Raw genomic sequence first — 26726 nt, 5'->3', positions numbered from 1 at the left:
CGCAGCACCCCCCCCGCCGCCGCCGCTCGCGCTCGGCCATGGCGGAGGTGAGCGCGGAGCCGCCGGGGGGGCCGGGGCCGGGGCCGGGGCCTCCCCGCTCCGCCTGCGCCCGGGCGGGGCCCGGGGAGCGGCGCCGGGCAGGGGAAGCGGCGCCGCGGCGGGACCGGCGCTGGGCCCTGCGGGCAGCGGGGGGGCTGCGGGGGGCTCCGGGAGTGCCGAGGAGCCGCCGGGCGGGAGCGGGGCCGGGGTCGGGGTCGGGGTCGGGGCCGGGCGGGGCCGCACGGAGCGGGGGGTCCGGCGGCAGAGAGCGGAGCCGCAGCCCCGGGGCTTTGGGGCGGGCGGGCCGGGAGGCCCGGGGGGGTCCCGGGGGAGCTCGGGGCCGCGGGGGCTGCGGGAAGCCCGGGGGGGGACGGGTCCCGCCACCGCTCCCGGCAGCGGCCTGCGCGGCGCGGTGCCCGAGCGGGGCCCCTGCTGCCCCGGCCGTTGCGACGCCCCCCCCCCGCCTGGGCACCTCCGAACCGGCCCCGCTGCTGCCCGGAGACCCCCGCCGGGGGCGCGCGGTGTGGAGCGGGCGTCGGGCTCGTCGCGGGGCGCCCGGGAGCCCCCCGAGCACGGCTCCGTTTTCGGGGCGCTCCGCGGGCGGGGGCTGCCCTCTCCTGCCCGCCCGTCCCTGCACCGAGCGCCGGCGGGCCGCGGGCCTCTGCGCCCGAGCGGCGCCTCAGCAGAGCCTCGCCCGACTCGAGGCCCCGAGGTGGCACCGCGCGCACGGCTTCGTCCCGGGGTCCCGCGGCCGCCGCTGCCTCCCAGGCTGCTGCGGCCTGGGCAGCGGCTTCCTGAGCAGCGCAGGAGACGACCCCCGTGTCTTGTCCTTCGCTAATTTTTCTGCTCTTTCAGATGCGTAGGCTGCAGAACAAATGTTTCCATCCGTACCGCTTCCCTCTGGCTACAGCTGGGGCTCGTAGGAAACAAATCCGTGTCACGTAGCACGGACAGGGCAAAGGAACCAGGAAAGCTTCTCTCACCGACCCTGAAACCCCTACCAAACTAGCTGAGGAAATCGCTTTAGCTATTAAAATAGTAAGACTGGGAAAGGAAACCTTCTCTCTTCTTCCTCACTTTCTTGCAAGAGCTGCTTCAGCCTGGAGGGCTTTGTGTGGCAGGTCTGGGACGATCGCAGTCAGCGCTGCGCTGGAACACGGCCTTGTCTGTGCGAGAAGCTCGGGCTCTTCCTCTGCAGCGCTGCCTGAGGCGTGGCTGTCACTGTGTCTCCTGTGCTCAAAAGCTTGAGTCCAGAACTGAGAAGGGAGAGCTGAAGTCACCCAAAAATGCAAAGACGAGAGCGGGTAACTGGCCGATGTCGGTGTAACTCTTGGGAGAGGAAAGTTGTGCTGGTGCCTGAGAAGCAGAGAGCAACGGAAGGAAAGCAGCTGCAGGGAACGCGCGTCTGCTCCCCAAGGCTAAGTGGCCTGCTGATGTGTAGGCGCCGCTCTCCAGCATCGTGGGGCACCCTCCAGGTAGCGGAGTTCACCGCTGTGAACTCTCACGGGGGTGGAACCATCCCCAGCAGTAGGCAACACCGTCCGTGCCTCATCTGAGAGCCCCCTGTGGTCTGGGGACGCCTGGTAGCACCTCCTCAGCGCTCCCGCTGTCTTTCTGACGCGTGCAGTGCTCTCGTCTTTCCCCCGTTCCTCTGGCTTGTCCGTCCTCTTGCGTCTGCGGTCTTCTGGATTTGTGAATGATTTGGGGGTTGGTTCAGTGTCATGCATGTTTAAATTTGGGTGTACAAGTGGGCCGCTGGCTTTGTCTGCCACTTGTTCTTCTTTTTCTCAGTCCAAACACAGCAGCACTGACTGTTTTATGGTGCCTCTCAGCAATTCCCACTTGCCCTAATGCTGTGTTACTGCTCTGGGGAAATAAACTCATGAGTAGTTAGGGGCTTGTCATCCTGGCCTACTGGCTGTTAGTCCTCATTCCAGCACTGATCTTTAATACAAGATCTCATTATTTCCGAGGTATTCTTGACACCTTCTCAAGCCAGCCCTTCCACTGCTGACAATTTCAGTCTTCATCTTCCAGATCCTTAGCATGCAGCTCCGTATCGATCCTCGCGTGAGGGAGGCGCGATCAATGTATCGATCGTGGTCTCAGGGAAGAGCTCTGAAGATCACTCGAGGCAAAAGGGAGGGAGTGTAATCCACACCCGTGCCCTTTTCATGAAACTGGGATTATTTGCTTGGAAGGGTTTCTCCATGAGGGCTTTGTGCGTGGTCACATCCCAGCAGGGCCCAGCAGAGAGACGCTGACGCCTCCCGAGGTAGGAATCCATCTCCTGGTGCGGCCGTCCCCACGGTGGAGGTTGGCCGAGCCCTTTCCGTCCTCGTCTTTCGTTAGCTGCGAACTCCTCCTCCCTTCTCTTCTTGGCTTGTGTGGCTGTTGGGCTCCGTCTGCAGCCAGACGAGGTGGTCTCCAGTGGGGTTCTCCTGCTGCTAATGACCAGGCACTGGGGACGGTGAATTGCAGCGCGCTTTGGCTGGGACTGGAGGCATCTCTTCGACATCTGGGTAGAGGAAGGAGCAAGAATTCCATGGACGCTTTCAAGATCCTCGCCCTCCCTCCCTCTCTCTGTCTTTCTCTCATGTGGGAGCATCTTCTGATGCCTTCCATACCAACCGTCATCGTCGCAGTAATTACGTCTAGAAAATAACCGGCTCTGTAGTTGTTACAGAATTTGCAACGCGCGTTTAAACACCCGAAGGCACTAATTCAGAGCCCAAAGTCCGGGGTGGCTTTTATGGTGTATACCTTGCTCTATCGGTAGAGGATCCGTTTTGATTTGAACCTGTGCTGTATTTCCTTGAGTTCTTAGAGAAGTTCTTAGAGAACTTAGAGAACTTAGAGTTCTTAGAGAACGCAAGGAAATTCCTTGTGCTGAAGCACTGAGGATGTCCTGGCTCCCCCTGCCTGAGTGGGGAGCAGTGGGAGATGGCTGAGGGCCGTGAGGAGGTGTCACTGCTGACTGGGGGACCGACGCTCTTGAGTTCCTGCTGCAGTCGGAGGCTCTCAGTCAGCTCGAAGGCATTGCCTAATTACCTCCTTGCTCCCTACCTAGGCTGAACTTGATGAACAGCATTTCCAGGTGCATCAGCCCAAGGAGCTGCAGATGTTCGGGCTTGTTGTCCAGGCCTCGGCCCATGTTGCTGCCTAAACTTCTGATCCGAGCACCGAATGCCAGAAAGCAGGTGCCCCTTCTCGGTGTTTACCTGTCTCATCCTCTTTCCACCTCACCTCTGCCACTTCCAGACCCCCTCGCTGCCTGCTCAGCTCTGAATTTCCTTGCTGACCCCTCTGAGCCTCCTGAATGCAGCGAGGCGCTGGGGGCAGCTGGAGTGCCGTTGATAAAAATGCTGTGTTCAAAGTGTGTGCTTAGAATGATGGCTTAGGGTCAGAATCCTTCTTTTAAGGAAGATGTAAGCCATAAAGACCTGCGGTCTTAAACTGGTGAAGGGATAAATTATTCGTGGAAAGCTGAAGGTAAACTGGAAACGCTGCCACATGCACTTAGAGACCGAGGGGAAGGTGATGAACCCCGAAGAGAGGAGCCGTGGGAGAGCTGTTAAATACACCTGGCTAGAGCTCTTTTTGCACAGCGGTTTCCAGTGCTACCCTGTGTGGGTTTATTAACTTTTGCTTTGAAATTAAATTAATTGCATTTGCTGGAGGGGTTAAGTGGCTGGAGGTGTGTTACACTTTAAAAACGGAGAGTTGTCTCAGCCATGTTTTTCTCTTTTCTTGAAGGCTTCGGTGGGCAGGCAGAGTCCGAGGGTGGTGCCATACCCAGCCCACAGCCTATGTCCCGGAGAGTCTGGCCTTCAGAGTGCAGCAGGTAAAGCCACAGTCTGTGCTTCTGTTTGTTGGTCTGGCTGCCAGAGGAAATGAGGCTCCTGTGCTCAACCTGTCCGTTCCCTCCCCTTCTCCTTCCGACTTCTTTGGAACCTGTTGGGTGATTCCAATCACACTTGACAGGCGAGAAAAGTCTTTAAAATGCCAAAGCTCCCAGAAGCATCTGTCTGCTGGTTCTCCCAATAAATAGTAATTATCCTAAAAGTGCCTCAAGTGAGGAGAAGGCTGCAGTGTGCATTCAGATGTTATCATATCAGGGAATCCAGTTAGGAGGGAACCATAAATACTCAGAAAACCTTCAGATACATCTTCCAGTCAGTCATGGGGCCTGGATGTGTAGGAGGCAGGCTTTGCAGCGCAGTACTCACGGAATGACTTCTGCTGGTTGTGCTTCTCAGCCCCTCTCACTCCTTTCTGTCTAATCTCTTCCGCTGCCTTATCACGGCCACGCACGCACGAGGATGGGTCGTCCCGAGCTTTGTCACATCTGAAGATTTGGTTCAGGATGATCCAATACCCAACTTCTTCTAATCCCTGCAGTTGTGTCAATGGGCTCGGCTGATCACCGACTGAACCTAGCAGAGATCCTTTCACAGAACTATGGTGTACGGGAGGAAAGGGAAGAAGAGGAAGATACTCAGGAGAAACAGAAATCCTTAGAAGAGCTGGAGAAGAGTTTCAGCGCCTCTCAGGTAAAGGCGGGAGGGGAGGGGAACGGAAATTACCTGCTGGATTTTCTTGCTTTCTTTGACAGTGCTGGTGCCATAGATCTTTGTGAGAAACTGTGTCGTGCTTGCTCTGATGGCTGTGTGCTGTGTTTAGGTCCACCCGTCAACAGGTCTTAGGTTTAAATTTGGATAGCAAATAATTGGTTTGCCAGCCGGTGGCAGCAGTAAATTTTGGAGACTTTGTCTGCCAGGTAGCTGCTCTGACCACGTGGACTTCCTTCACCCACCTTGCTGAAGAGCCGTCAGCTGATGGGTGATGTCCATTCCGCAGAGATGATGGGATGTGGTCCTCCAGTGGGTAGTCTAAACATATTCTAAAAATACTGTTGACTGTATTGTTTTGGGGTGGAAGTTCCTGGCTTGTCCATACCTGTAAGACCAGGTTGTGGTGGGTTCTGGTGGACATGCCTCCTTCATTGCGCAGCACTACCCAAGGCATTCAGAGCCCCCAGAAGAGCAGAGCTGCTTTGACTGCCTCTGCACGTGTGTTTACTGCAGCTGCTGTTGCACTTGGTGATTGCTCCATTCCTGATGAAGCTTTGTCTTCCTCTCGCTCAGAACAGTGAAATGCCATTTGAGGAGCTGCTTGCACTTTACGGCTATGAGGCATCCGATCCCATCTCAGAACAGGGCAGTGAGAGCAATGATATTACTCCAAATCTCCCAGATATGACTCTGGATAAGGTAAGAGCAGCTGTCAGCTCGGGTGTGTGCTGCTAGGCTGCGCTGTAGGGTGCTGAGCTGGCTGAGAGCTTCAGGTGTCTCGTAGCTCTCCTCAGGTGGAGCTTGGCGAATGCCAGGGAAGGGGCCTGCCTAGTTCTGGTGCCCCAGCGAGGGGGCAGGAATGTGAATGTGCAGGGAATAGAGGAGACTAGGGGAAGGATAGCTGTTTTAAAAAGGACGCTGTAAAAACCCTTCGTGGAACGTAGGTAACGATTCTTTGCACTTAGGTGGGTCTGTGGATGGTCAGGGAAGGTTTGTATCTTCCTTCTGAGCCAGCTGACGTAGAAAGTTGTTTCCTTATGGGATCTTTGAGCTCTGTACTCTGGGTGGGGGTCTACAGAAAAAGCCTCTTGCTCCTCCTCTCTCTGGCTTCCATAGGAAGCCATTCTCCTCTTGATGCTTATAGAAGTGCTTCTAGGGAGAATAATCCAGGGGTGGCAGGGAGTGCAAGGCAGAATCTGTCTTTGAGGAAGCTGTGGGAGGGTGAGGAGGACTATGGATGTGGCCGCCCTTGGCCAGAAATGTTTTACTGTAGGCCTCACACACCCCCACCCCCTGCTTTTTTTTTTTTAATTTAAAATATTTTTCACTTTCTTGTTGTTGTTAAAAGGAACAAATAGCGAAGGATTTGCTTTCAGGGGAAGAAGAGGAGGAGACACAGTCTTCAGCTGATGATCTGACTCCATCCGTCACATCCCATGATGCGTCAGACCTATTCCCAAACCAGCCTGGCTGTATGTGTTGCTAATTTCTAAATAATTGTTTTGTACTTAGATGTTTTGTGCAGGATAGGGCAGGGACATATTTCTTTACTTTGTCACTAAGTTTCCTGAGTTACATTTTCCACATTCTTTCTGGGGCTGCAAATAAACCTGAGTGCCAGTGGGTTCACCCAGCACCGGTTAGGACGTGGTAGAGCATAGATGAGCGGGGGGATCAGGAGAAAATTGTCTTTAGCTGTAACTCACAACATTGGTAAAGTGCGAACTGTTTTGCTGCCTGTTGTAATTACAATCTACTGGGTCTGACACCTCTACAAGTGAATACATTCAGTAGCACTACTGGTCTGATACATTGCAGCAGTTCCTAAATATCAGAATGTGCAGGAAGCCAAAGTGCATGGGAGGCATGGTATAAAGTGATCTTATTCCTTCTGCTGTCTTGCAAAATGAGGGAGTCTGAGTTCTCCAGGTTGGTTGGCACCACCTGCGTGGCAAGTGTGCAAATTTTCTGCTTTTAAATAAGACAATGGAAATATGGGTAAGTAGTCACTGAGGACCATGCTGAAAGTAACTTTAAGACAGAAAATAAAGGGAAGGGGAGGGAACATAGAGCAGTAGTAATAAATCATTTCATAACAACAGATCTCTTCATTTCCCACAAAGCAAACAACTTTCTTGCTGATGAAGACAAAGAGCCCTGTTCATCTCCATGTGCTTCCTCCATGGCTGAGGATTCAGAGGAGGACTCCATCCCATCCAACGAGTGTAAGAAGGTAAATGATCAGAATGCATCCAGAAGGGGAGCTGAGGCAATGGGCCTGAGGAAATTTGAGGAAAGCATGACACCAAAGCACTGTGGTATTTCCCCCAAGAAGTTTTCTTTCTTCATCTTCCTTCTCCTCAGTCTTGCATTTTGTGGAAGGCAGTGGCAGACATGGCTTGCGAAGTGTATTTTTGATGTGATCTTGAAATCTTCATCTGAAACTATTTTCTGCTTCAGATATGGAAAATGCTGTTGTTGCCTTGGTAAATCAGAACTGCAATCCATAGCCCTATAAAAGTGAATTGCTGTGCGATATTCCCAGTGGGTTTTACTGAGGGGGAACCATCATATGAAAGAGAGGAGCAGACTTCCGAATTCATCCTGGTTATGAAGGTTGCAGGAGACCTTTAGCATTCCTTTTATCTCCAGCTCCAGCTATTTGCTATATATCTTTAACATTAAAACTATGCAAATACCTAAGATCCCTAAAGTATGATCTGGTTGGTTGTAAATCTTTCTAGTTACCCTATAAAGTAAGTCAAGGCTCCCTAGAAGTAATGGTGACACTGGGGACTACTGATATATGTTGGCCTCGTGGTGTCATAGCCCTTAAATCATGCGGTACACTTCATTGCCTACATGGAGCATGTTCCGTTTCAATTTACTGACTTCTCTGTGATGGTGTTTCAGGAGATCATGGTTGGACCTCAGTACCAAGCCACTGTTCCCATCCTCCACTTGAACAGGCACAGTGAAAAGGTAAGGCAACTTGCTTTACGTATCTTGTTTGGACATAGGGCTGCCGGCCTGGCCATTTGAAGGGGCTCAGTTCACCAGTTCTGCTCTGTATGTCTAGGCTTAGCACCTCTCAGTAATGACATCAAAATTTACAGCTGTACCCAAGCTAGCTTTTAAACTAGCGTATCTGAATTTGGCGAGTAATACAGCTACAGACGCTCAGTGAAAACTGGCTTGGTAGGATGACAGGTTTGGAGGAAGGGGGCTCAGCTGTAGCCAAAGAGGGAGATGCTCTAATTTATTTTTCTCTGACATCTTCCTGAAGTAGCAAGAGTTATTTTCATTTAGTACTCCCTGGAACTAATCAGTTCCCGATTTGATAGCATGGCTGCAGAGTAGATAGAGTTGCCTTGATTTGCAGATTGTCTAATAACTAGTGTAATACTAGCAGCAGCTCGCTGAACTTCTGAAGAAGATAGCTAACAGAAAACCACCTCTTCAAAAATGACTCATTTCCTCCCTAGTTCTTTTAACCTAGCAGACTAAGCAAATGATTTAAAGAGATAAAAGTTATCAGTTTTGCAGGTACCATTTCAGATTTACTTGCTGTACTTCTCAGAACTTTTTACTGCTACTTAATCAGGAAGTTTACGATGCTCTCAGCCTTCTGTACTGAAGACCGTGGATTTAGTGCCTGTTTCCCATAGCCTGTACATTTGCATCAGTGCAAAATGAGGAAACTTGCAGTAGATCCAGATGGTGGTCTTCTGTGCCCTGTCTGTACTTCCTCTGACCTGATTTTGCATGGCAAGAGAGTGGGTTCCTTTGCCGGTAGAAATACATGAACAAGTAAATTGCATAGGGTCCTCATGTTTTTATGACCCCCCCTATAACCTCCCTGTGTCAGGGGCGTTGAAGTTAGGTGATCTTTAGGGTCCCTTCCAACCCAAGCCATTCTGTGGTTATCTGAATAGAAAAATCACTGTATTTCTGATTATTTTTATCGCAGAATCCCTTCTTGCTTTCCTCTGTGCTGCAATTTTACTTAACTCTCTGTCTGCATGGTTGTGTGCTTTGTTCTCATGGACCAAGAGCCTTGAAAGCTGAAAGGGGCAAGAACCACTCAGTGCTGCAGTGTGCTGCTGCTGTTTTGTGTACGTGGAGCAGCTCACAGTGGAGCATTACAGCCTTGTAGATGCTTAGTTTTGTGCTTAGGACAGAGAGGGTCTTGAGCCTAGGCCAGGCTTGTAGCTCAAAGCTGCCTTGCTTCAAAGTCCTTTTGTTTACTGTGTGTGGGAAAAGACACCTTAGAACATAGGGTTTTTAAGTTGCCACGATTAATGAATCAAAGCAACAGCCTTTGAGAACATGGTAACAAAAAACTTGTCAGCCAACCCTCTGAAGAAGCGGAAACCAAACGAGCCTGTGCCTAGGGCTCTAAAAAAGGTATAAGCAGTAGTAAGCTTACCTGCCTCCAAAATGAGGAGGGGAAAATGCAGCACCTTCACACAGATGGTTGTCATCTCTAGTGCCAGGTTAGGAGTCCAAGCAAAGATTTTCTCCCTTCTTCTGCCTCTGCCATGCCCAGACATGCAGACCATTTCTTAAAAGCAGTGGGATTCTCTGATTAGTTTATTTTGGTGCTTTTTTTTTAGCCTATGAAAATGAAGATCAGCTGCTTTGGGACCCAAACATCCTTCCTGAGAGAGAGGTTGAAGAGTTCCTATATTGTGCAGTGAAGCGGCGGTGGGATGAGCTGTCTAGCAGCAGCCTGCCAGAAGGAGAGATGGTGAAGGACAATGAACAGGTAAAATCTTGCAGCCGGAGATAATAGAACGGTGCTGGCATAGTAGTGCAGCGCTTCCTTCAGAGATCTTGAATGAGACCCGCTTGAAAAGAGACTGGGACCTACCTCCTGTGATCCTCTGCTCCTGCTTCATGGATAAGTGAGAGTGCCTTCCAGATGGAGTCTTAGAAGGGTCTTCACTCTGCTTTTGGGAAGACAGGAAATGTCTGCAGTGGATCAGACCACAGACCTGCCTAGCTTAGTACTTTCCTTCTAAAGCTGCTTGTGGAAGGCATCTGTGGATGCTTGTGGAAAATGTGTAACAGGCAGGGCAAGTAGAGAATAGTTAGTTTTGACTGTATTCTCTTGGTATCCCAAAATCTCTGAGACAGAGCTTGCAGCAGGACAATTTTGGATCTGTTCTCTATAAAATTCTGTTGTCTTTTGAAGTCAGCAGCAGATCAAACATTTAACTAAGAAACTAGAGTGGCTGTGTTTCCTCTAAAGTAGGCAGGCTAGATTCTCGCGATAAGCCCAGTATCTGCAGAAACATGGGAGCACACCTGTAATCCCTAGAGTTGCTGGTAGAATTGCATCTTTTCAGTCCTAGGGTTTGTAATGGAGTTCTGTGAAAATTGGAATGATGTATGCTGGCTGCCAAGCTAGGGTTAGTGGAAAAGTGGCTCCTGGGAAAAATAAGTTTCACAAGACAAACATGAGTCATGCAGAGGTCTGCTTGTGGTGTGTTGCTGTCAGTCACTTTCTTTTGTTTCCTAGGCATTGTATGAACTCGTTAAATGCAATTTCAATGCAGAAGAGGCATTACGGAGGTTACGGTTCAATGTGAAGGTTATCAGAGGTGAGAACCCCTATGTCTGGATTCCACTCCAAACACCAAGGCACGCATAACTCTTCCAGATTCTGTATGCTTCCTCCAATTCCTCTTTCTGCTGTAGATGAGCTTTGTGCCTGGAGCGAGGAAGAATGTAGAAATTTTGAACATGGCTTCAGGGTCCATGGGAAAAACTTTCATCTTATCCAAGCAAACAAGGTAAGAATGTTCACCCCTGCATCGCACTAAGACAAAGGGAACGAGGCAGGTGCATTTGCACCAGAAGTGTTATTTGAGCCTTGGCTGATGCAGGAAGTTCAGGACTGCTGAGTTCCAATCCCAGGCTTTGTGTTGACTCATGCTAGCAGGTGATGGGCTGTTCACTGCCCTGCTCTGCCTTATTTTCCAGGTGGGAGAAGTGACAAACAACACTGACCTGCATGAGTGATGTCAGTTAATTACTGATTAGCCCTTTCTGGAGTCTCAAAAGTTCTTTCCAAACTCTCAGCCCTTGCAGTACTTCTGTGAATGAGTGAGTTGAGCATGTGGATGTTTTGTAAAGTCCCCTGGGGTCCTCTAGAATGAAAGATGCTGTTGTAGGGAGAACTGGGCCCCAGGACATATGCTGCTATGCTGGGAGTTGGTAGAACCAGAGAGTCCAGTCCTACCACTGATTCACTGTGGGCATGTTGACACTGGCCAGTGAAAATGGATGCAGGTTTGCTCTCTTGGTGTTAAGTGTGCTGCTGGAAGTGCAGGAAGGTCCTGCATGAATGTACTGTGTGTGAACCCACACTGGGGTCTGCGAGAACAATTGTGCACCATGGGGAGTTACTTCTCTGGCCGACTACCGCCTTGGAAATCTCGGTATCTGCTTCTGTTCTGTAGTGCAGATGTGTCCATAGCAATGTAAATCGCTGTAATGCACTTAACTTGCTGTGCTGATAAAACGGGTGAATAACCCTTGCTCCACGAAGCACGTCTGGATGTGTGGCATTCTGACTGTGGTGTTTCTCCTCAGGTCCGCACCCGGTCAGTGGGCGAGTGTGTGGAGTATTACTACATGTGGAAAAAGTCAGAGCGCTATGACTACTTCACTCAGCAGACTCGTTTAGGAAGGAAGAAGTACGTCCTCCACCCTGGAGCCACGTGCGTGGAATATTCTCACACTAAAATTAGTAATATTAACCTCCCAGTGAAGATCCTGGCTGCAAAGCACCTCTACTTTAAAGGCTGCGCTTTCTGCTCTAGAAGGTTTCTCGGGTGGGAGCATGCAGAGATGCATTGGGTGTTCTCAGACCATAACGCACTGTTAGTGTGGGAGGGGACAGTTAAGCAATTATTTGCTTGGATGTGGACTTTGTTGTGTCAGAAAATAGTGTTTTCTTTCAGATAAATGCATTCACAAGAAAGATTAAGGTTATGGTCAGGGATTCAGGGCTGATCTCAAGAAGTAATTCAGCTGGATGCAGTTTTGCGAAGGGATTTCTTTTTACGTACAAAAATACTCCATTTCTGATTATTGGAGGAGAATTAATTTCTTTCCCTGCAAATAACCTTTGAGGCAAATTTTTCACTTTGAAATATATGTTAATTACAGCAAATACTTTTCAAAAAGGTTGAAACTTAAATGTTTTAAAAGGTCAAAATGAAATATTTAAGTTGAATCAATTAAAAATATTAGATGTTAGAGCTTGAAAAATGTTTGTCTTAGCTTTTTGTCTTCTGACTCAAGACAGGAAAATACCTGAAATCTCAAATTTCCCCATGGTAGAAAATATTTTTTTGCCTCCTGCTCTTTGCTGGCACGCTGACATTGTCACAACCCTGTGCAATCATTCTGTGAAGCTGGCTGCTCCCTTGGGAGAGTATTTGACCATTTGTTTTGTTATGGAAGAGGCTGAGACTCAGAGAGCCGGAGGGCAGAGCTCTGCGTTTGGGAAGCTACACAGCCCGTTCTGGTTTAACGTGGGCTGGTCTCAGGCACCCTGACTTAACCGTGGGTATGGATGTTCCTCCTCGTGAGGCCTCTACAGCCCTGCTGCTTTATCTGTTGGTGGGTTTTAATCCCAGTTGCTGTTTCTCCTGCCTACATCTTTCTGCCCAGCGGGTGGTCACAGTTCTGTCTCTCTTTCCCCATAGGGATTACACCGACAATGACTTGGATGGGGGTGAGGTAGAAAACGCCAGTCGTTCTCGGAGCTCCCCACCGATTCCATCTGCCACTAGCTGCCTGGACTCTCACTTTGGCCAAGATCAGCTAGTGATTGAGAGCACAGGTAACTGCCTTCTCTTCTGTCTGCCAGGGGGACAGCTCCCCTCCCTCCCTCAGCAGCACAGGCCCTTCTCCGCCTTTCTCCTGCTGCTGTTGTCCAGCTGCTGCTCTTCTCCCTGCACCTTGCCGGTGTGCTCACTTTCTGCCCTGAGTCAAACACCAGTCCTGGGCAGAGTGTGGTGTACGTAAAGGAGAGTTGGCTGTCCCTACGTTGATCAGTACTGGCTCCTTTAGAGTTGGTCCTGCTTCAGATGTGGAGGGACAGCCTAAGTCATTCCCAAAGCAAGAGAATTTGTGCGACCTTTGGGTACCGGAGGCAGGCAGTTGCTTTCAGTGCACCTGCCTTAATTAGTGGACACTGGCACGTCCTCCAGAGGCAGATTTAAAGCACCAGAAGTCAGGCTGTGCCTTTTAGCTGCCCTCAGAGAGAGATGGCTGTCAGAAGACTCGCAGAGAGCCCGAAATGGGTTCATTCCCTCTCTCTGTCCTACCACGGACAAGGGCTTTGTGTTAGCACCTGTCAGGGGACGTACGCTTGAGGGGACAGGATTTAGGATTGGGTTTATCTTAGAATCTCTTTGAGATTTCCCTTAATTTCCATAGAAACACTGGTGGCCTCCTATCTGCTGTCTGCATCCTGCCTTTCTTTGGTAGATGCTGTCAGGATTTTTGGTTGCTATAATAAAGAAACATCTTTGTCATCAAACAAATACTGTTCTGGTTAGGTGGGATTGAGCTGGGTTCTGGTTTTCATATGTTATGGACTCACTCTAGTTTTATTTCACTTGCTGCCTCCCACCCTTTCTTCCTCCCCGTCTGTCCATCGTCCGTACACTTCCCTCCTCTGCGGTGCGCAGAGCCTCTGAGCGTGGAGAGCACAGCCTGCAGCCTGGGCAGCATGAGCGAGTCGGGGCAGGGCTATGAGTGCAGTACTCCTTCGGAGACGAATTGTTCCTTCGACCCCGCCGAGGAGACCTCCTCAGGCACGCTCTCGGCTTCCTGCACACGGCATACTGTCACCCCCTCCGACACGGGGCTCTATGCTTTGCCGCCAGCAGGACCAGGACTAGCAGAGAAGCAGGAGACGTTGCAAAGCTCTGGTGAGACGATAACCATGGACTTCACTCTCCCTGCAGACATTAATGAGGGCTTACCTTTAATTGCTGGCCCTGTGGATTTGGACAGAGACCCAGAGGCAGTGGTGGCCCCTGCGCAAGTGTCCTTATCGGTCACAGATTTTGGCCTCATTGGCATTGGAGATGTAAATAGCTTTCTGACTGCGCATCAGGCCTGCCCGGCACCCGTGGCTCGGTCAGAGCCCTTGTCACAGTGAGAGTCTCCAGTCACAAACCTGTCACAAATCCACCAAGGACTTTGACCTGACTGAGTGAAATCCTGGAACTTCCACTGTTCTCTAGGGACAGTATGGAGCTGTTGGTCAGAATCTGTCTTTCCATCCTCCTTGATCCAAGGCTACAGTGAAACCAAACACGTTTCTGCTCCAGCGTGTTCCGACACGATCACACAAAGCTGGTGGCCAGCTTGAGTGAGGGGGGAGGCCCACGACCCCCCGTTTTGTTGACCGTGTGTCACCCCAGGTCTTGCCAGGCTGTTGGGAGAGTCCCTGCCCCCAGGACCGGGGAGGTGGAGTCCCTCCTCTGGCTCCAGTGGGACGGTCTGAGTGCAAAAATGTGTTGAGAACAGGAATGTATCGCAGGCACTTTGGGGCTGGGACAGAGGATGCAGTCTGGAGGTCCGAGAGCTTAGGAAATCAGCATGGAGCACAATCTGCCCGGGCTGGAGGGCTGCTCACCAGCGGAGATGGGCATGGCGATGCCAAAGGAAGGCGAGGAGTCGTGGCTGTTCACCCGCACAGTGGGCTGCAATAGAAGTTCTCCCCGTTCCCCTTCTCACAGCTGTCCTGCGCTCCTGAGCTGAGGACTGTAACAGGTGCTCGCAGTCCTGTTTTCAAACCTCCTGGGGCTGCGCGTTGCTCTCTGCCTGCACTGCTGGCAGCTCCAGCTGGGACGTCGCCTGTTCCAGTCCTTTGGCTGAAACTTAGGTCTTGGAAAGGGGTGCTGTGCGGTGCAGCAGTGTTGTGCATGCTAAAGCCCATCCCGCCTTCCCTTGTAGTGCTCTGCCATGAACTGGGCCGGGGAGATCTTGTGCTGGGAGTCAAGGCAGTGTCCAGACCCACAAAGTGATGTTGGCCTTCAGTGCTGCACTGCTGCCCCCTTTGTTCTTGGCGGTGAATAACTCGATCGTTTCTGGCCCTGCTGTACTTCAGGAGGGTGAAACGCAGCTACAACCTCTGTAACGTCTCAGCTTGTTCCAAACAATTTGCTAGCTGGGGAAGGAGGAGGAGCTGGACGCAGGAAGAGAGGGCCAGAAGGGGATGGTGATCTCTGAGTTGAACCTCGCTTTGCTGGGTGCCTGAAGCTAGAATTGTGGAAATGGAGAAGCAGCAGCTGCCACTGGGTAAGGGGCAGCCGCTGCCTGACCTCCCCGGGCAGTGACAGCGAACAGAGCGAGGATGTGCATCCTGGCAGGGCGAGAGCTTCCAGCCTGTGTCTCCCTGGAGTCACCCACAGCGGGGCCGTGCATCCTCCCCACCGCTGCGCACACTGCGTGCACCTCAGCTCCCTGGGCACCCCGCGTCGGACACCGCTGCTAGCGCCGAGAGGCAGGCAGGAGAGCACGCCAGTCCCAGCGCATCCCTACCCCTTCCCACCTGCCTCCGTTCTTCTAAAACGTCACCAAAAAAGCTCTCTCTTCTGAGAGAAAAGTGCGTCTCTACTGCCGATGGCGTTTTGAGGAGGTGACGAGGGTCGGCACCGAAGTGGCCAGAGGCCACGCAGAGCTGTGCTGGCTCGGAGGAGCGTCTGTGGGTGCGCTGAGTCGGAGCTGGTCTGCATCCAGCTTGTGTGCCAGGTCTGGGGCTTGTCACTGGCTTATGTCCACTGTTCGCATTCCTTTTTTCCATGCAGGGAACACTGCTGACTTGCTGGGCAGGGCTCTAATGCAGATGTTCCCTTCCTCCAGCCATTTGCTGTGCTTGGGAAGGGTTTGGGTTGAGTCTTTTTGCTTATTTTGGTAGAGGTCTTCAGGCGGTGATCCTGCAGTTGCTTCTGCTGCCAGTGGATTTGGAAGATGACTAAAGGCATCAGCCTGGGACCCTCTTTTACCCGGCCCAGCGAGGTTGTGCTCACTCCTGCAGCAGGGGCGTGGAGACAGCTTCACGGGGTAGCTTAGGATCAGACCTCATCTCTCCCTTTCAGGCCCCAGACCCATTCGCCTACGTGAGCGGGGTGGGTGCTTGTTTCGGTCCCCAGCCAGCCCTGCTAGGAGGTGCCGAGCTCCAGACACCGCTTTTGTGGCCAGGCATTGCTCTGTGAAACGTGCCGTAAAATGGAGGTCTCGCCTCTGGCTGCTCCCAGCTGCTGGAAACAGAAAGCAAACACAAGTGCCCGCTCCATAGTGAAACTTCCCAGGCTGTGATTCCCCTTTTCTGGGGGAGAGAGGAAGCTGCTTGGCTGGAAGGAGAGGAGGTGGCAGGGCGAGAGCATCTGCAGCCCTCCCAGGGAGGGTCAGGCCTTGGCTTCTCCTCTCCATCAGCCAAGAATGTTCTTAGTTTTTCCTGAAACCATTTTTCTTTGGTTTGTTTCAAGCCCCAGTGAAAGGAGAGGAGAGGCTGGAGGAGGCAGAAATGTCTTATTTATATTATTCAGTGTTGTTTACAGATTCGCATGGGGTCTTTCAACATGAGCGCAGCGCTTTTCCCACATAACTGTAAGGGAGAGGGGTGAAAAGGGCTGGGGCAGGGTGGGGAGTCACTGGGGGGGGTTTGGTTTTGGTTTTGTTGGGGTTTTCTTTTTCCTTCTTACAAAGCACATTCACTTTGAGACGCTCCCAATGCTGGACTCTTCCCCCCACCCCCAAGCCCTACACTGTGAAGTGATACTGCCTTGAAGACCCCTCGCCGTTATTTATTTAATTAAAAACCTAATTTGAAAGCAAGCAGGAAACCTGTCTTGGTTTTGGAGACTGAGGTCCTGCAGGCCTGCCTGTTGGGATGGCAGAGGTGAGGGGGGGTCCTGGCCTTTTCCGTCTCCTCTCCGCCCCCGGCGAGTGCTCCGGTGCCCCACGGGCAAGGGCTGGGCATGCGGCTGAGCGCTGCTCCGGGGTGCAGGCACGGGCCGGGATGGAGCCCAGAGCCCTGCGGGGTTGCATCCCCTGCCTTGAGTGCTGTCATCCATGGCTGTGCCCGGCAGAGCCCAGCGGTCCTGGCACAGCCCTCCAGAAGCTGAGCTCAGCCTGTTCTTGACCACAGCTGCTTCTGCTCGGCGTGGAGCATGTTCACCAGGGGCTGGGGGAGTGCCAGTGCCTCCAGCCCACCTTGCCAGGCCCCAGCTCCGTGGCGCGGTGCTCCCATGGCAGGAGGCTGGGCGAGCTGCCCGGTGGCTGTGCTCCTGTCCCGGCGGGCTCGGGGTGCTTCCCTCCTTTCTTCCTGTGCCTACACCAGGGATGCCCTCACAACTGAGGAGGAGGCCCAGCTTCCTTGGCTGAATTTACCCTCCCGGTGCTGAGTGTGGAGGGGAGGGAGGTGTTTGCTGGTCTTATAGGCTCTGAAAATGGCAGCATTGGGACAGCCCCGTGGTGGCAGGGGTGGGAGGCAGGCGTCCGTCCGCGTCTCACCGGCCTCAGCCAGGAATAACATCCTGGAGGCGAGGGAAGCGTTTCTGCAGGAAGGCTCACTCCTCACTACAAAGCCCCTCTGTTTTGTCAGAAACCTCTCAAGCTTCCCCAGCTCCTGTGCCCATTGCTGTCAGCCCCGTGGTCAGCATGGATTGCTCCAAAACCAGAAACAGGAGGTGGGCAGCAGCCGCAGCCAGCCCGGGTGCGCAGGCAGTGCTGGGGAGGGACCCTGGCACCCCCTGGGCCCCCCCGGCACCTGCAGCGCTGCCCTGCCCCTGCCAGGCCTGGTAACGTTGGCTCTCGTCTTCTGTCCCACGGCCTGGAGCGGGAAGGGGGCTCGGCACTCTCTCCTTCTCCGGTCTCCTCCGCTCACAGCCCCTGCCCAGCAGGGAAACCACCCTGAGAGCTGGCAGCGGAGGGGCACCCCGCTCTGCTTGGCAGACCCCATGCGCCGCAACCCTCCTGGCAGCGCAGCCTCGAGCGCAGCCCTCGCGTGCAGTGGGGCGGGAAGAGCGAGAGTCAGCAGAGAGACTGCAGGGCACCTACGGGAATGCTTCTCCCTCCTGGAAAGTCTGGATCTGGGTCAGATTTGACCCCATATCTATTACAAAAACAAACATATGCAAGTCTGCTTTTCTAAACAGAGACTTCGACTGTCTTGAAGTTTCTGGACTTGTCAGGAGAGGTTTCTGCTTTCTGCCATGAGCTTGGGCATGCATGCTGGTGACAGCAGTGGCTTCACAGACATGCCTTTTGCGGTTTTTTCGCATGTCCTTCAAAAACAGGAAAAATGGTGTTCCATGTTTCCTCTGGGCTGCCCAACCCAGTAGTTCAGAGAAAGGCTTCCCAGCCGGGGGCTGGGGCGAACACCTCCGGGACAAGTGGGAGACACGGGCACCTGCTTGGTTTTTGTGAGCAATCCCTGGTGAACAGTCAGCATGACACACGGCTCCGCTAAGTGCTCCAGCCAGAGCCTGATCTTTAATTACTCTGAAGAAGAGCGGCTCAATCACTGCTGCCAGTGGAAAGCAAATTAAGAAGACCTAAAAGACTGAGCAGACCTCAGCTGCCCCGGTGGACGGACCACGGCCATGGTGTAGAAATCCTCATGCGCTGCTGCAGGGACACGTCCCGCAGCCCGTGGCTGTGTCCTGCCCCTGGGGCAGGGAGCCCCGCACCCCAGCACCCCGCTGCTCCCGGTGGGCGCAGCCACTTCACCGCCTGGACTTTGGATGCCACGTGTCAGTCGGGCATCGTCCGCAGGTGGAGCGAGCGGCACGCTGCCGCCACACGCCCAGGCCAGGCCACCTTCCCTTTGCTCACCCCACGAATGCCCTGGGGAAGGCTGGGGGGGGACAGCAGTGACCTTTCCGGGGGGTCAACTCAAGAAGGACCAAAACCACCCCAAAGGCTTCCACAGCGCTGGGGCGTCCTCGCTGCAGGGGTGACGGGGGGTGGCAGCAGCATGGGGGGGCTGCGGGGGCTGTGGGCGGTCCCCGACCCCCGGGGCGGCAGCACCAGGCTGGTGCGGGGCTGCTGCAGCCGTGGCACTCAGGCAGCAGAGGAGCCGCAAGAAGCCAGACCCACGGGGCTGGGAGGTTCCCTGTGGCTGCCGCTGCCTGGCATCGTCCGCCAGCCGTGGCACCGTGCGGGGCAAAGTCCTGCTGCGGCGCCCGCGCTGCGCACCCGGGAAGCGGCCGCTTATCAGGGCCCGGCTCTGCCCCGAGCCAGCGTGGAGCCACGGGCTGGCACCTCGGGTGTGCGGCCCCGCCAGGCCGTACCCTGCCTGCCCCAGCCCCACGCAACCGCTTGGGTGCTCCCGCGGTCAAACCTTGCCCGTGCATCCCCTCCTCTCCTGCCCTGGGGCTCTTAAACCCCACCCAGCATTTGGGGAGCGAATCCTGCCCGCCGGGCCCCCGGGCACCCACAGCAGGAGGAGGCTGCACCGGGGCAGACCAGGGCGGCCCAGAGGGTCGGACCGGGCCGGGCTGGGGCAGCCAGGAGTGGAGGAGGCCGCTGAGGGGCTCTGCTCCTCTCCTGAGCTCCCGGGGCAGCCCGAGAGGGTTTCCAGCTCTGCTGGCTTCCGACCACAGCCTCGAGATTCTCCACAGGCCGCTCACGGCACACTTAAATAAAGCAGCCCAGCAGCTATCATTTGGGTGGTTTCTGTATTATTTATGTTTCCTTCCGCTCCTAACCAAGAGCCAGGCCTGGAGCAGCCAGGCGGGCTGTGGCTGTCCCCGCTCCCGCAGGGCCTCACCGCAGGGACCAGCGCTCGAGCCTCTGCTCCCGTCCCTGCTCCGGGCACATCCCGGGCAGCGCTGGGAGCCCGTCCTGCCCCGGCACCGTCTGAGCCACGGGAAAACCCCACCGCGCGTTTCAGCGGTTAAATCACGGCTCCAAACGATCTCGTGCCGTGCCCTGCATTTGGAGCCGGCTGCTCGGCTTCCCACCGCCCCTCGCCGCCATCCCGAGGCCTCATCCTGCCTGCAGCAGGCACCGCGTCTGCGTCAGCTCCTTATCGGCCTCGCCATAGCCAGGCGGCTGCAGCACCGTAGCAGCCAGCACATTGCTGCGGCCGCATTCTTCCAGTCCCGAGTTTTATTTTTTTCTTTTTTTCCACTTCTTACTTCTCAGAAGAGGAGCCCGGGGCTGGCGGGACACGCGCTGCTCCCGCGTGAGGCCTCGCTCCTTCCCTTCTCCCTCTACCCTCTGAAGGGGCCGGGGGGCGGCGGGGCCGGGGGGCGACCCCACCCGGGGGCCCGGAGGCAGACGCGGGGACCCCCCCGCGCCCCGTACCTGCGCCCGGCCCCGCTCCCCGCCCCGCGCCCCCGGCCCCGCCGTCCCGCCCCCAGCCCTCGGGCGGGGGCCGCCCGGTCCCGCCCCGGAGCCGCCCCGGAGCCGCCCCGTCCCGGCCGCCCGGACTTTACCTCCCGGCCGGGCCCGCGCCGTTCCGGGCCATGTGAGCCGCGGGGCCGCCACCGACCGGGCACCGGCATGGAGCGCAGGAAGGTCTTCGTGGCGCTCGACGTGCTCTGCGTGGTGGTCGGTAAGGGCCCCGCGGCGCGGCCCGGGGCTGGACTCGGTACCGGGCTCGGTACCGGCGCGGCCGCGTCCTCCCCTCCCCTCCCCTCCCGTCCCGTCCCCTCCCCGCCCGTCGGGGCTGCGCCAGGGGCGAGGGGTGGGCTGGGCGGCCCGGGCCCTCTCGGCGCCCACCCGCGGCGCTGCGGCGGCCCCGGGGGCCGGGCTCCGGGGCAGCCCGGGGAGCACCTGCCCGGCCCCGGCGGCCTTTGGCCCCGCGCTGCGGGCACGGCGGCCGGGGCTCGCTGCCCTGACGAGGAAGCGGTCGGCCTCGCCCGCGCCGCTTCGCCTCCCGGGACGGCCCGAGAAGATCCCGGGACGGCCCCGAGAAGTTCCGGCGGGGCCGACCTGGGACCGCGGCGGCCGCCCGCCCCCTCGGCGCCCGGTCCCTGCCCCGCCGAGCCCACGAGCTGCGCCCGCCGCCGGGGGCTGCCAGACCCCGAGCGCCGTCCGACGGCGGCCGCGGGGCAGCTGGAGCCGGTGCGGGGCCGCGGGGGGGGCCGTGCCCGGTGCCGGCCCCCGGGGGGGGCCGGCGGAGCCCCCGCCGCGCTGCCCCGTCCCACCGAGCGCTGCCGGTGCCTCCTCCCGAGCAGCCTCCACCCGTTTCTAAAACCGACGGTCGCAAGCGCCTAATTAAGACGGATGGGCTAAAAATAAAGGCCCAGGTCGTAATTTCGGCCTCCTGCGCCGGGGAATTGCATTCTTGGGCTCTCTAAGCACCGGTGGAGAGGGGCAGGTTCTTGTTGTTGTTTGAGTCTCTTTTCTCTCGTGTGCGGGTGCCTTTTATTTTTAGGGGAGCTTTTTTGGGGGTTGAAATTACCCAGAAAGAGAAGCAGCATCTAATTTGAGCAGCAAATGAACGTTTGAAGTGCACCCAGAGGCGTCTGAAAGCACCCCCTGCGCGCAGGGCACCTGGCTCCTCCGCCAGCCGCCCGAGCGGCAGCGGTTAAGGCTTGTCCTGGCTTTCTCACAGCTTTTTTTTGGCTGCTTTTGCTTCTGCCTGGGGAGAGCGTGGAGACAGTGGATTTGGAGGCCTGGAAGCAGCAGGGGGATTCTCTACCGTGACTTTGCACTCGGATGAGCAGGAGGTGGCGGGCCCAGGGGCGCACGGGACCCCCATAGCGCGCCCTGGGGAAGGGGCGCTGCGGGGAAGGTGTCCGCTGGGGACAAAGGTGGGGTTTTTTCCCTGGAGACAGTTAAACAATGGGCAGGCGGAAATCGCTTTATGAAGGCGGAACCGGGAAAGGAGCCCGGGCTTAAGGTGGACCGCAGGGCCAGGGAGGAAGGTGCTTTCTGCACCCCGTCCCCGCAGGGAGAGCATCACACCCGGCCGAGCGCTGCCAAAGCGAGCGACCCCGGTGGCTGGAGCAGCCGCGGGCAGGAGGACGCCTGCCGGTAAGGGCTATGGCAGGGGGCTGAGACTGCCCCTGAATCCCCTCTTGGTTGCTGGGATGTGCAAGGGAAGAGCTTGAAGATGCCCATGGCTGGCATGCACAGGGTGGAAAAGCCTCCTCAGCTGGACTGATCCAGTCAGTCTCAGCACCGGTGCAGAGCCATGCCCGGAGGCAGGGAGAGGCCGGCCAGGAGCAAGGCTGCAGGAAGGGAGTGCGTGGGCAGGGGCTGGATCCCCCACCAGCTGGACTGCGCCTTCCAGGCTCTGGCTCTGCCCACGCCTGCAGGAGGGTCCTGCCTGGACCATCGAGGGCCTGAAGGTACTTCCCTAGTGGAAAACGGGTTTGCAAGACACCTGTGCTCGTTAGCCCTAAGAAGCTCTGACCTCCTTGGCTGGAACATCCTGGGGAGCGTGAGGAGCGGGTGCATCATCAGCCCTGGGTCTGCAGCCCGGGGAGGAGCAGGAGCTCTGGGGGTGCCTGAGAGCGGCCATCGGCTGCGGTATCTGGGTGCTGCAGGCAGCTGCGAGCTCCGATAGCACCCTATCAGCAGCGGGGCCGGCGTGCTGCCCTAGGCGCAGGATCCTTCCCCAGCAGTGGGGAGCAGGAACTGGGGGGATGTGGGACGGGGAGACCATACATGCTGGGTGCCTGCGTGGAGCCTGCAGGCCTGGGTACCCCAGGCTTCTCCCTCTCTCTGCCTTGCAGCATCTCTGCCCTTCGTCATCCTGACGCTGGTGAACTCCCCGTACAAAAGGGGCTTCTACTGCAATGACGACTCCATCCGCTACCCCTACAAGGCGGACACCATCACCCATGGCCTCATGGCTGGGGTCACCATCACCTGCACCGTCCTCATTGTAAGGAAGCACTGTGCCCCCCTCCAGGCCACCGGCAGGGCTGCAGGACCCTCTGGCCAAAGGGCTGGGTGTTCCCCGGAGGGGATGAGCCCCCTGGCTCGTGGGGCTGGGATCCTGAGGGGTGAGGGCAGGCCCTGGGAGAGTGCTGGGGGCTCCTCTGCTGCAGCCCGCCACAGCATCCCATGGCCCTGGAGCCAGGACCCTCACCCTTCGGCCCTTGCTCTCTGCAGATCTCATCGGGGGAGGCGTACCTGGTCTACACGGAGCGCCTCTACTCCAAGTCGGAGTTCAACAACTACCTGGCTGCCCTCTACAAGGTGGTGGGGACCTTCCTCTTCGGGGGGGCCATCAGCCAGTCCCTCACCGACCTGGCCAAGTACATGATCGGCCGCCTGCGGCCCAACTTCCTGGCTGTCTGCAATCCTGACTGGTCGAGGGTGAACTGCTCCACCTACGTGCAGCTGGAGAACATCTGCCTGGGGGAGGGCAGGAACGTCACAGAGTCCAGGTGAGCCGTGGGGCCACGCCGCTCGTCCCAGGCTTGCGGCTGCCCCAGAGGGGCAGGGGGCTGGCAGGGGGCTGGCGGCCCCCTTCTGTGGCCTGACCCCTCCCGTCGGCCCCCAGGCTGTCCTTCTATTCCGGGCACTCCTCCTTCGGGATGTACTGCATGATGTTCCTGGCGGTAAGTGTGGTGCTGCAGGGAGGGGGGGAGCCCCGGGGCACTGCCCCCGCGCTGGGTGACAGCTCTGTGCCCCCCCAGCTCTACGTGCAGGCCCGGCTGGTGGGGAAGTGGGCCCGGCTGCTGCGCCCCACCATCCAGTTCTTCCTCATCGCCTTCGCCATCTACGTGGGCTACACCAGGGTCTCTGACTACAAGCACCACTGGAGCGATGTGCTGGCAGGGTTGCTCCAGGGGGCTCTCATCGCCGTCCTCATCGTAAGAGTCCCCTTTCCCTCTGCCCAGGGAGACAGTGTCCCCGCCTTGGGGTGCACAGCCCCGGCGGGACCCCACGAGGCTGGTGCCAGGGCCTGGGGGGGTGGAGGGAGCCGGGTGGCTGCCACCCTGCAGAGGTGTGGGAGCAGACCCTGAGCCCCAGCCCCGTCTGGCTCTTCCAGGTCCGCTACGTCTCCGACTTCTTCAAGCACCGTCCGCCCCGGCAGTGCGACGAGCAGGACCCGGAGCGCAGGCCCAGCCTGCCGCTGACCAGGAGTGACTCGGAGCACAATCACTACAGCTACCGGGGCACCCCGTGAGCTGCGCGCGGGCCATGTGCCCCGGACTGCCGACGCTGCCCCGTGCCTCGCCCGGCGCAGGGGCAGGGGCCGTGCGCCTCGTGCTCACTGCGGGCTCCTCGCTGCCGCCGGCCGGCTCTGCCCAGCCCCGCTCCCGGCCGCGCCGCGGCTCCAGCACACGGCAAAGCTGGGGCTCTGCGGGGCATGGGAGCGCGGGGAGGGGGGGCCCTGGTCCCACCGGCCTGAGTCACGCTCCGCAGCCGCTTTCCCAGCCCGCTGTGTGGCGGGGAGGGAGGGCGGCACGGGGGGTGGATTTGGGGCCAGCAAACAGCAGCGAGCGAACTCCTTGGGCCGTCTGAGGCTGCCTGGCGCTGCACGCGTGTTGTCCCTGTCAAATTACACCGCCTTATGAGCACAAATCCTCACGAGCACAAGGGGAGGAGGACAGCTGCTGGGCTTGCAATGCCTTTTTTGAAAGGATTGGAGCAAGCCAGAGCTCTTCTGTTCCTTGATTACCTTTAAAAGTGCTGCTGGCTGCCAGTGGCCGCGGGACTGGGGTGCCCAGGCTGCTCCTTGCCCCCCCTGCTTGTGCCTGGCTCAGGGTGCAGGGCTGCTCCCGACCCTTCGTCTGCTGCAGCTTCAGCTGATCCTTTAGGGGGTAGGGGAAAGGGGAGAAATCTTCTGTGGTAAAGGGGGGGGAAAAAGGGGGACGTGGAGCTGGGCACAGGGCTCCTAACTCCCTGGGAAGGTGAGAAGGGGGCCACATCCCAGCCCCGTCTCTGATCTACAGCTGGCACTGGTGAGCTGTGGGCCTCTTGTTAAACTACATGCATTTTCATGATGATGTTTTTGTAAAAATGTGTTTTTTAAATTAGATCATCCTTAAAGAATGTCTGTCTTGGGCCTGTTCTCTTGCTCCATGGATGCTTCTGGCCTTGGAGTGGATGGGCTGAAGAGTGCAGGGCTTCCTTGTCAAAGGGCCCCTCAACAGGGGGTGTCTGCTGTGCCCTGGGGGGCTGAGGAGCCCCTGGGGGTTGTGCTGGGACACGGGGCTCGAGCGGGGACTGATGGGACAGCAGGGACCGACTGAAGCAGCTGTGTTCGGATTGGGCTGGAGGAATTGCTGGGGGACCTGCCAAGGTGTTGAAACCATTGCCTGCTGGGGGAATTGTTCTCCTGCCACCCCTCCCTCCAAGAGGCGGTGGAGCAGAGGAGCACCCTCAGGTGCTCCTCGGGAGGCAGAAGAGCCAGGGGCTGCAGCACGGGTCCGGTGTGGGGCCTGAGCTTTGTGCGAGGCCTGGCTGAGGCAAGGGGCAGCGTGCAGGGATGGGGGAAGCCCTGGGGATGGGGCCCAAGCTGCCTGCCTGTCCTGGGCTCGGGGGGCGGCTGGGGCTGCTCTGTGTGGCTGTGTCGCTCCCAGCCCCGCGCTGCCCTGACCCTAGAGGAGCCTCCGTGCTTCCCAGTGCCGCGGCAGGGGGAAGGGAAGGTGGATGGAGCCTCTTGGAAAAAGTGACGTTGTGTGCCTGCAGCTCCCTTGGCTGCGGGTGCTGGAGCCAAGGGAGGCTCAGAGCTGCCTGCGTCCTGCTGCTGACAAAGGGGTGCGGCGGGGGAAGGCGGCAGCCCCAGCATGGGGGGCTGCTCTGTCGGGGAAGCCGGGGTGCGCGCGGGACAGGGATGGGGCTCGTGCCTGGTGCGGGGCAAGGGGAGCTGTGGCTCTCATGGCACGGGGAAGCCCAGCGGCCCCTCTGTCTGGGCACATCTCAGGCTCTTTGCTGTACCCAGGAGTGGTGGTCAGGTCCCAGGAGGACCCAGGGGCCCCTCAAGACCACCAGCTCTGTCCCCGGTCAGCGCAGCCAGGTCCCTCCTGGCTGGGCGCAGTGGGGGCCACGTGCGCCCTGGGCTTGCTGCGTGCTCTCGATGTGCTTATGCAGCAGTTGCTCCAGTCTAGACAAGCCCTGACCAAAAAACACCTTCCCTGGGTGGGGGAAACTTCCTCGCTTCATGCTGCTCTTCCTTCCCTGGGAGAGCTGTCCTCCTGCCAGCCAGTCCCTGGTCCCCCCAGCAGCGTCCCTGTTCCTGTCCCGGCCCTCTGGGGCTGCTCCCTCCATATCTGATGGCACAAAACAATGCAGCGGAACTGCCAGGGCCTGAGGGCAGGGCATCTCTGCTGCAGTCTGCAAACAAAGGAGTGGGGGCAGCAAGGCACAGCCCACGCTGTGGGGTCGTGGGATTGCTGCCGTGGGTGGGGGTTCCATGGGTGCTCTCAGGGCAGCAGCCGGGGCCGGGGCCGGGGTGCTCAGCGACTGCCTCAGCTCCTGGCGTTGCCTCGACAGCTCCTCTGCGCAGCCAGGAACGTGCCTGCTCCCTTCCCTTGAGATCTGATTTCACCCCTTGGATGCAGCTCTGGAAAAACCAGCTGGGCCACAACGCCACAGTGTACGGCGGGGCTGGGCTGGGGCACCCAGAGCTCGGCTGCTCCATCCCCGTGGTGCCTGTCCCCGGGCCTGGCTCAGTGCGCCCTCAGCCTCTGGCAGCCTGAGGACAGAAGGAGCTCCCGAGCCACGTCTGGGCACAGCGAGGGGCCATAAGGCTGCAGCCAGCCCCTGACTGCCCCCCCCTTTCCCCCTGTCTCAGGAGGGAGCGGGGCTGCTCAGGGGCATTGTCCCTGCAGGGGCTCCTTGGACCTGGGGATGGAGCAGGTCCAGCTGCTGCTGCAAAACCTGTGTTGTCCTCGGAGCTGGGGAGGGGCAGAGTCTGATGGGTGGGGTGAAGGGCTCCCAGCAGCTTGCGTGCCTCAGTTTCCCTGCTCGAGGCTTGGTGTCGTACCCAGCCCTGTGCTGGCGAGAGCTCTGGGCACCCTGCTTGGTACTGGCCCCTTTCACATTCAGGCTTTGGGAAGGATGAGCTGTGGCCCTGGGCATCGTGCTGGCTCCCAGCTGGGGCATCCAAACCCCTCTGCAGCAGTGACTCAGGAGTTAGGGATCTGGTCCTGGTGGTGC

At 57.3% G+C, this 26726-nt stretch overlaps 2 protein-coding genes across 6 annotated transcripts; both read left to right on the top strand.

The window, feature by feature from the left end:
* Positions 1-15764, top strand: MIER2 (MIER family member 2). 5 transcript variants are annotated; one of them, XM_040537797.1, is made up of 15 exons: positions 28-47; positions 895-1077; positions 3110-3239; positions 3796-3883; positions 4441-4592; positions 5187-5312; positions 5962-6085; positions 6737-6846; positions 7527-7594; positions 9228-9381; positions 10138-10219; positions 10317-10411; positions 11214-11341; positions 12335-12471; positions 13325-15764. In XM_040537797.1, exons 3-15 carry the CDS (start codon positions 3120-3122, stop codon positions 13798-13800), a joined length of 1860 nt encoding a protein of 619 aa, XP_040393731.1. In that variant the 5' UTR covers positions 28-47; positions 895-1077; positions 3110-3119; the 3' UTR covers positions 13801-15764. The 5 variants fall into 5 exon arrangements, with proteins under 5 accessions (XP_040393730.1, XP_040393734.1, XP_040393731.1 ...); XM_040537796.1 differs by lacking the exon at positions 895-1077 and having other exon boundaries at positions 1-47; XM_040537800.1 differs by lacking the exons at positions 895-1077; positions 3110-3239 and having other exon boundaries at positions 19-47.
* A 4275-nt stretch (positions 15765-20039) lies between these two features.
* On the top strand, positions 20040-24609 carry PLPP2 (phospholipid phosphatase 2). The gene is made up of 6 exons (XM_040537851.1): positions 20040-20211; positions 22343-22494; positions 22725-23002; positions 23119-23176; positions 23255-23431; positions 23611-24609. Exons 1-6 carry the CDS (start codon positions 20160-20162, stop codon positions 23746-23748), a joined length of 855 nt encoding a protein of 284 aa, XP_040393785.1. The 5' UTR covers positions 20040-20159; the 3' UTR covers positions 23749-24609.
* The last annotated feature ends 2117 nt before the right edge of the window (positions 24610-26726 follow it).

This window comes from Cygnus olor, chromosome 26, assembly GCF_009769625.2.
Source record: "Cygnus olor isolate bCygOlo1 chromosome 26, bCygOlo1.pri.v2, whole genome shotgun sequence".
Classification (NCBI taxonomy): domain Eukaryota; kingdom Metazoa; phylum Chordata; class Aves; order Anseriformes; family Anatidae; genus Cygnus; species Cygnus olor.
This window is presented reverse-complemented; position numbering and strand designations above follow the sequence as displayed.

Coding starts and splice junctions, on each gene's coding strand:
- MIER2 (XM_040537796.1), top strand. CDS start 3,120: ATGAACAGCATTTCCAGGTGCATCAGCCCAAGGAGCTGCAGATGTTCG. Junction 5,313..5,961: donor CAGATATGACTCTGGATAAG/GTAAGAGCAGCT, acceptor TGTTGTTAAAAG/GAACAAATAGCGAAGGATTT. Junction 6,847..7,526: donor CATCCAACGAGTGTAAGAAG/GTAAATGATCAG, acceptor ATGGTGTTTCAG/GAGATCATGGTTGGACCTCA.
- PLPP2 (XM_040537851.1), top strand. CDS start 20,160: ATGGAGCGCAGGAAGGTCTTCGTGGCGCTCGACGTGCTCTGCGTGGTG. Junction 20,212..22,342: donor CGTGCTCTGCGTGGTGGTCG/GTAAGGGCCCCG, acceptor TCTGCCTTGCAG/CATCTCTGCCCTTCGTCATC. Junction 23,003..23,118: donor AGGAACGTCACAGAGTCCAG/GTGAGCCGTGGG, acceptor GTCGGCCCCCAG/GCTGTCCTTCTATTCCGGGC.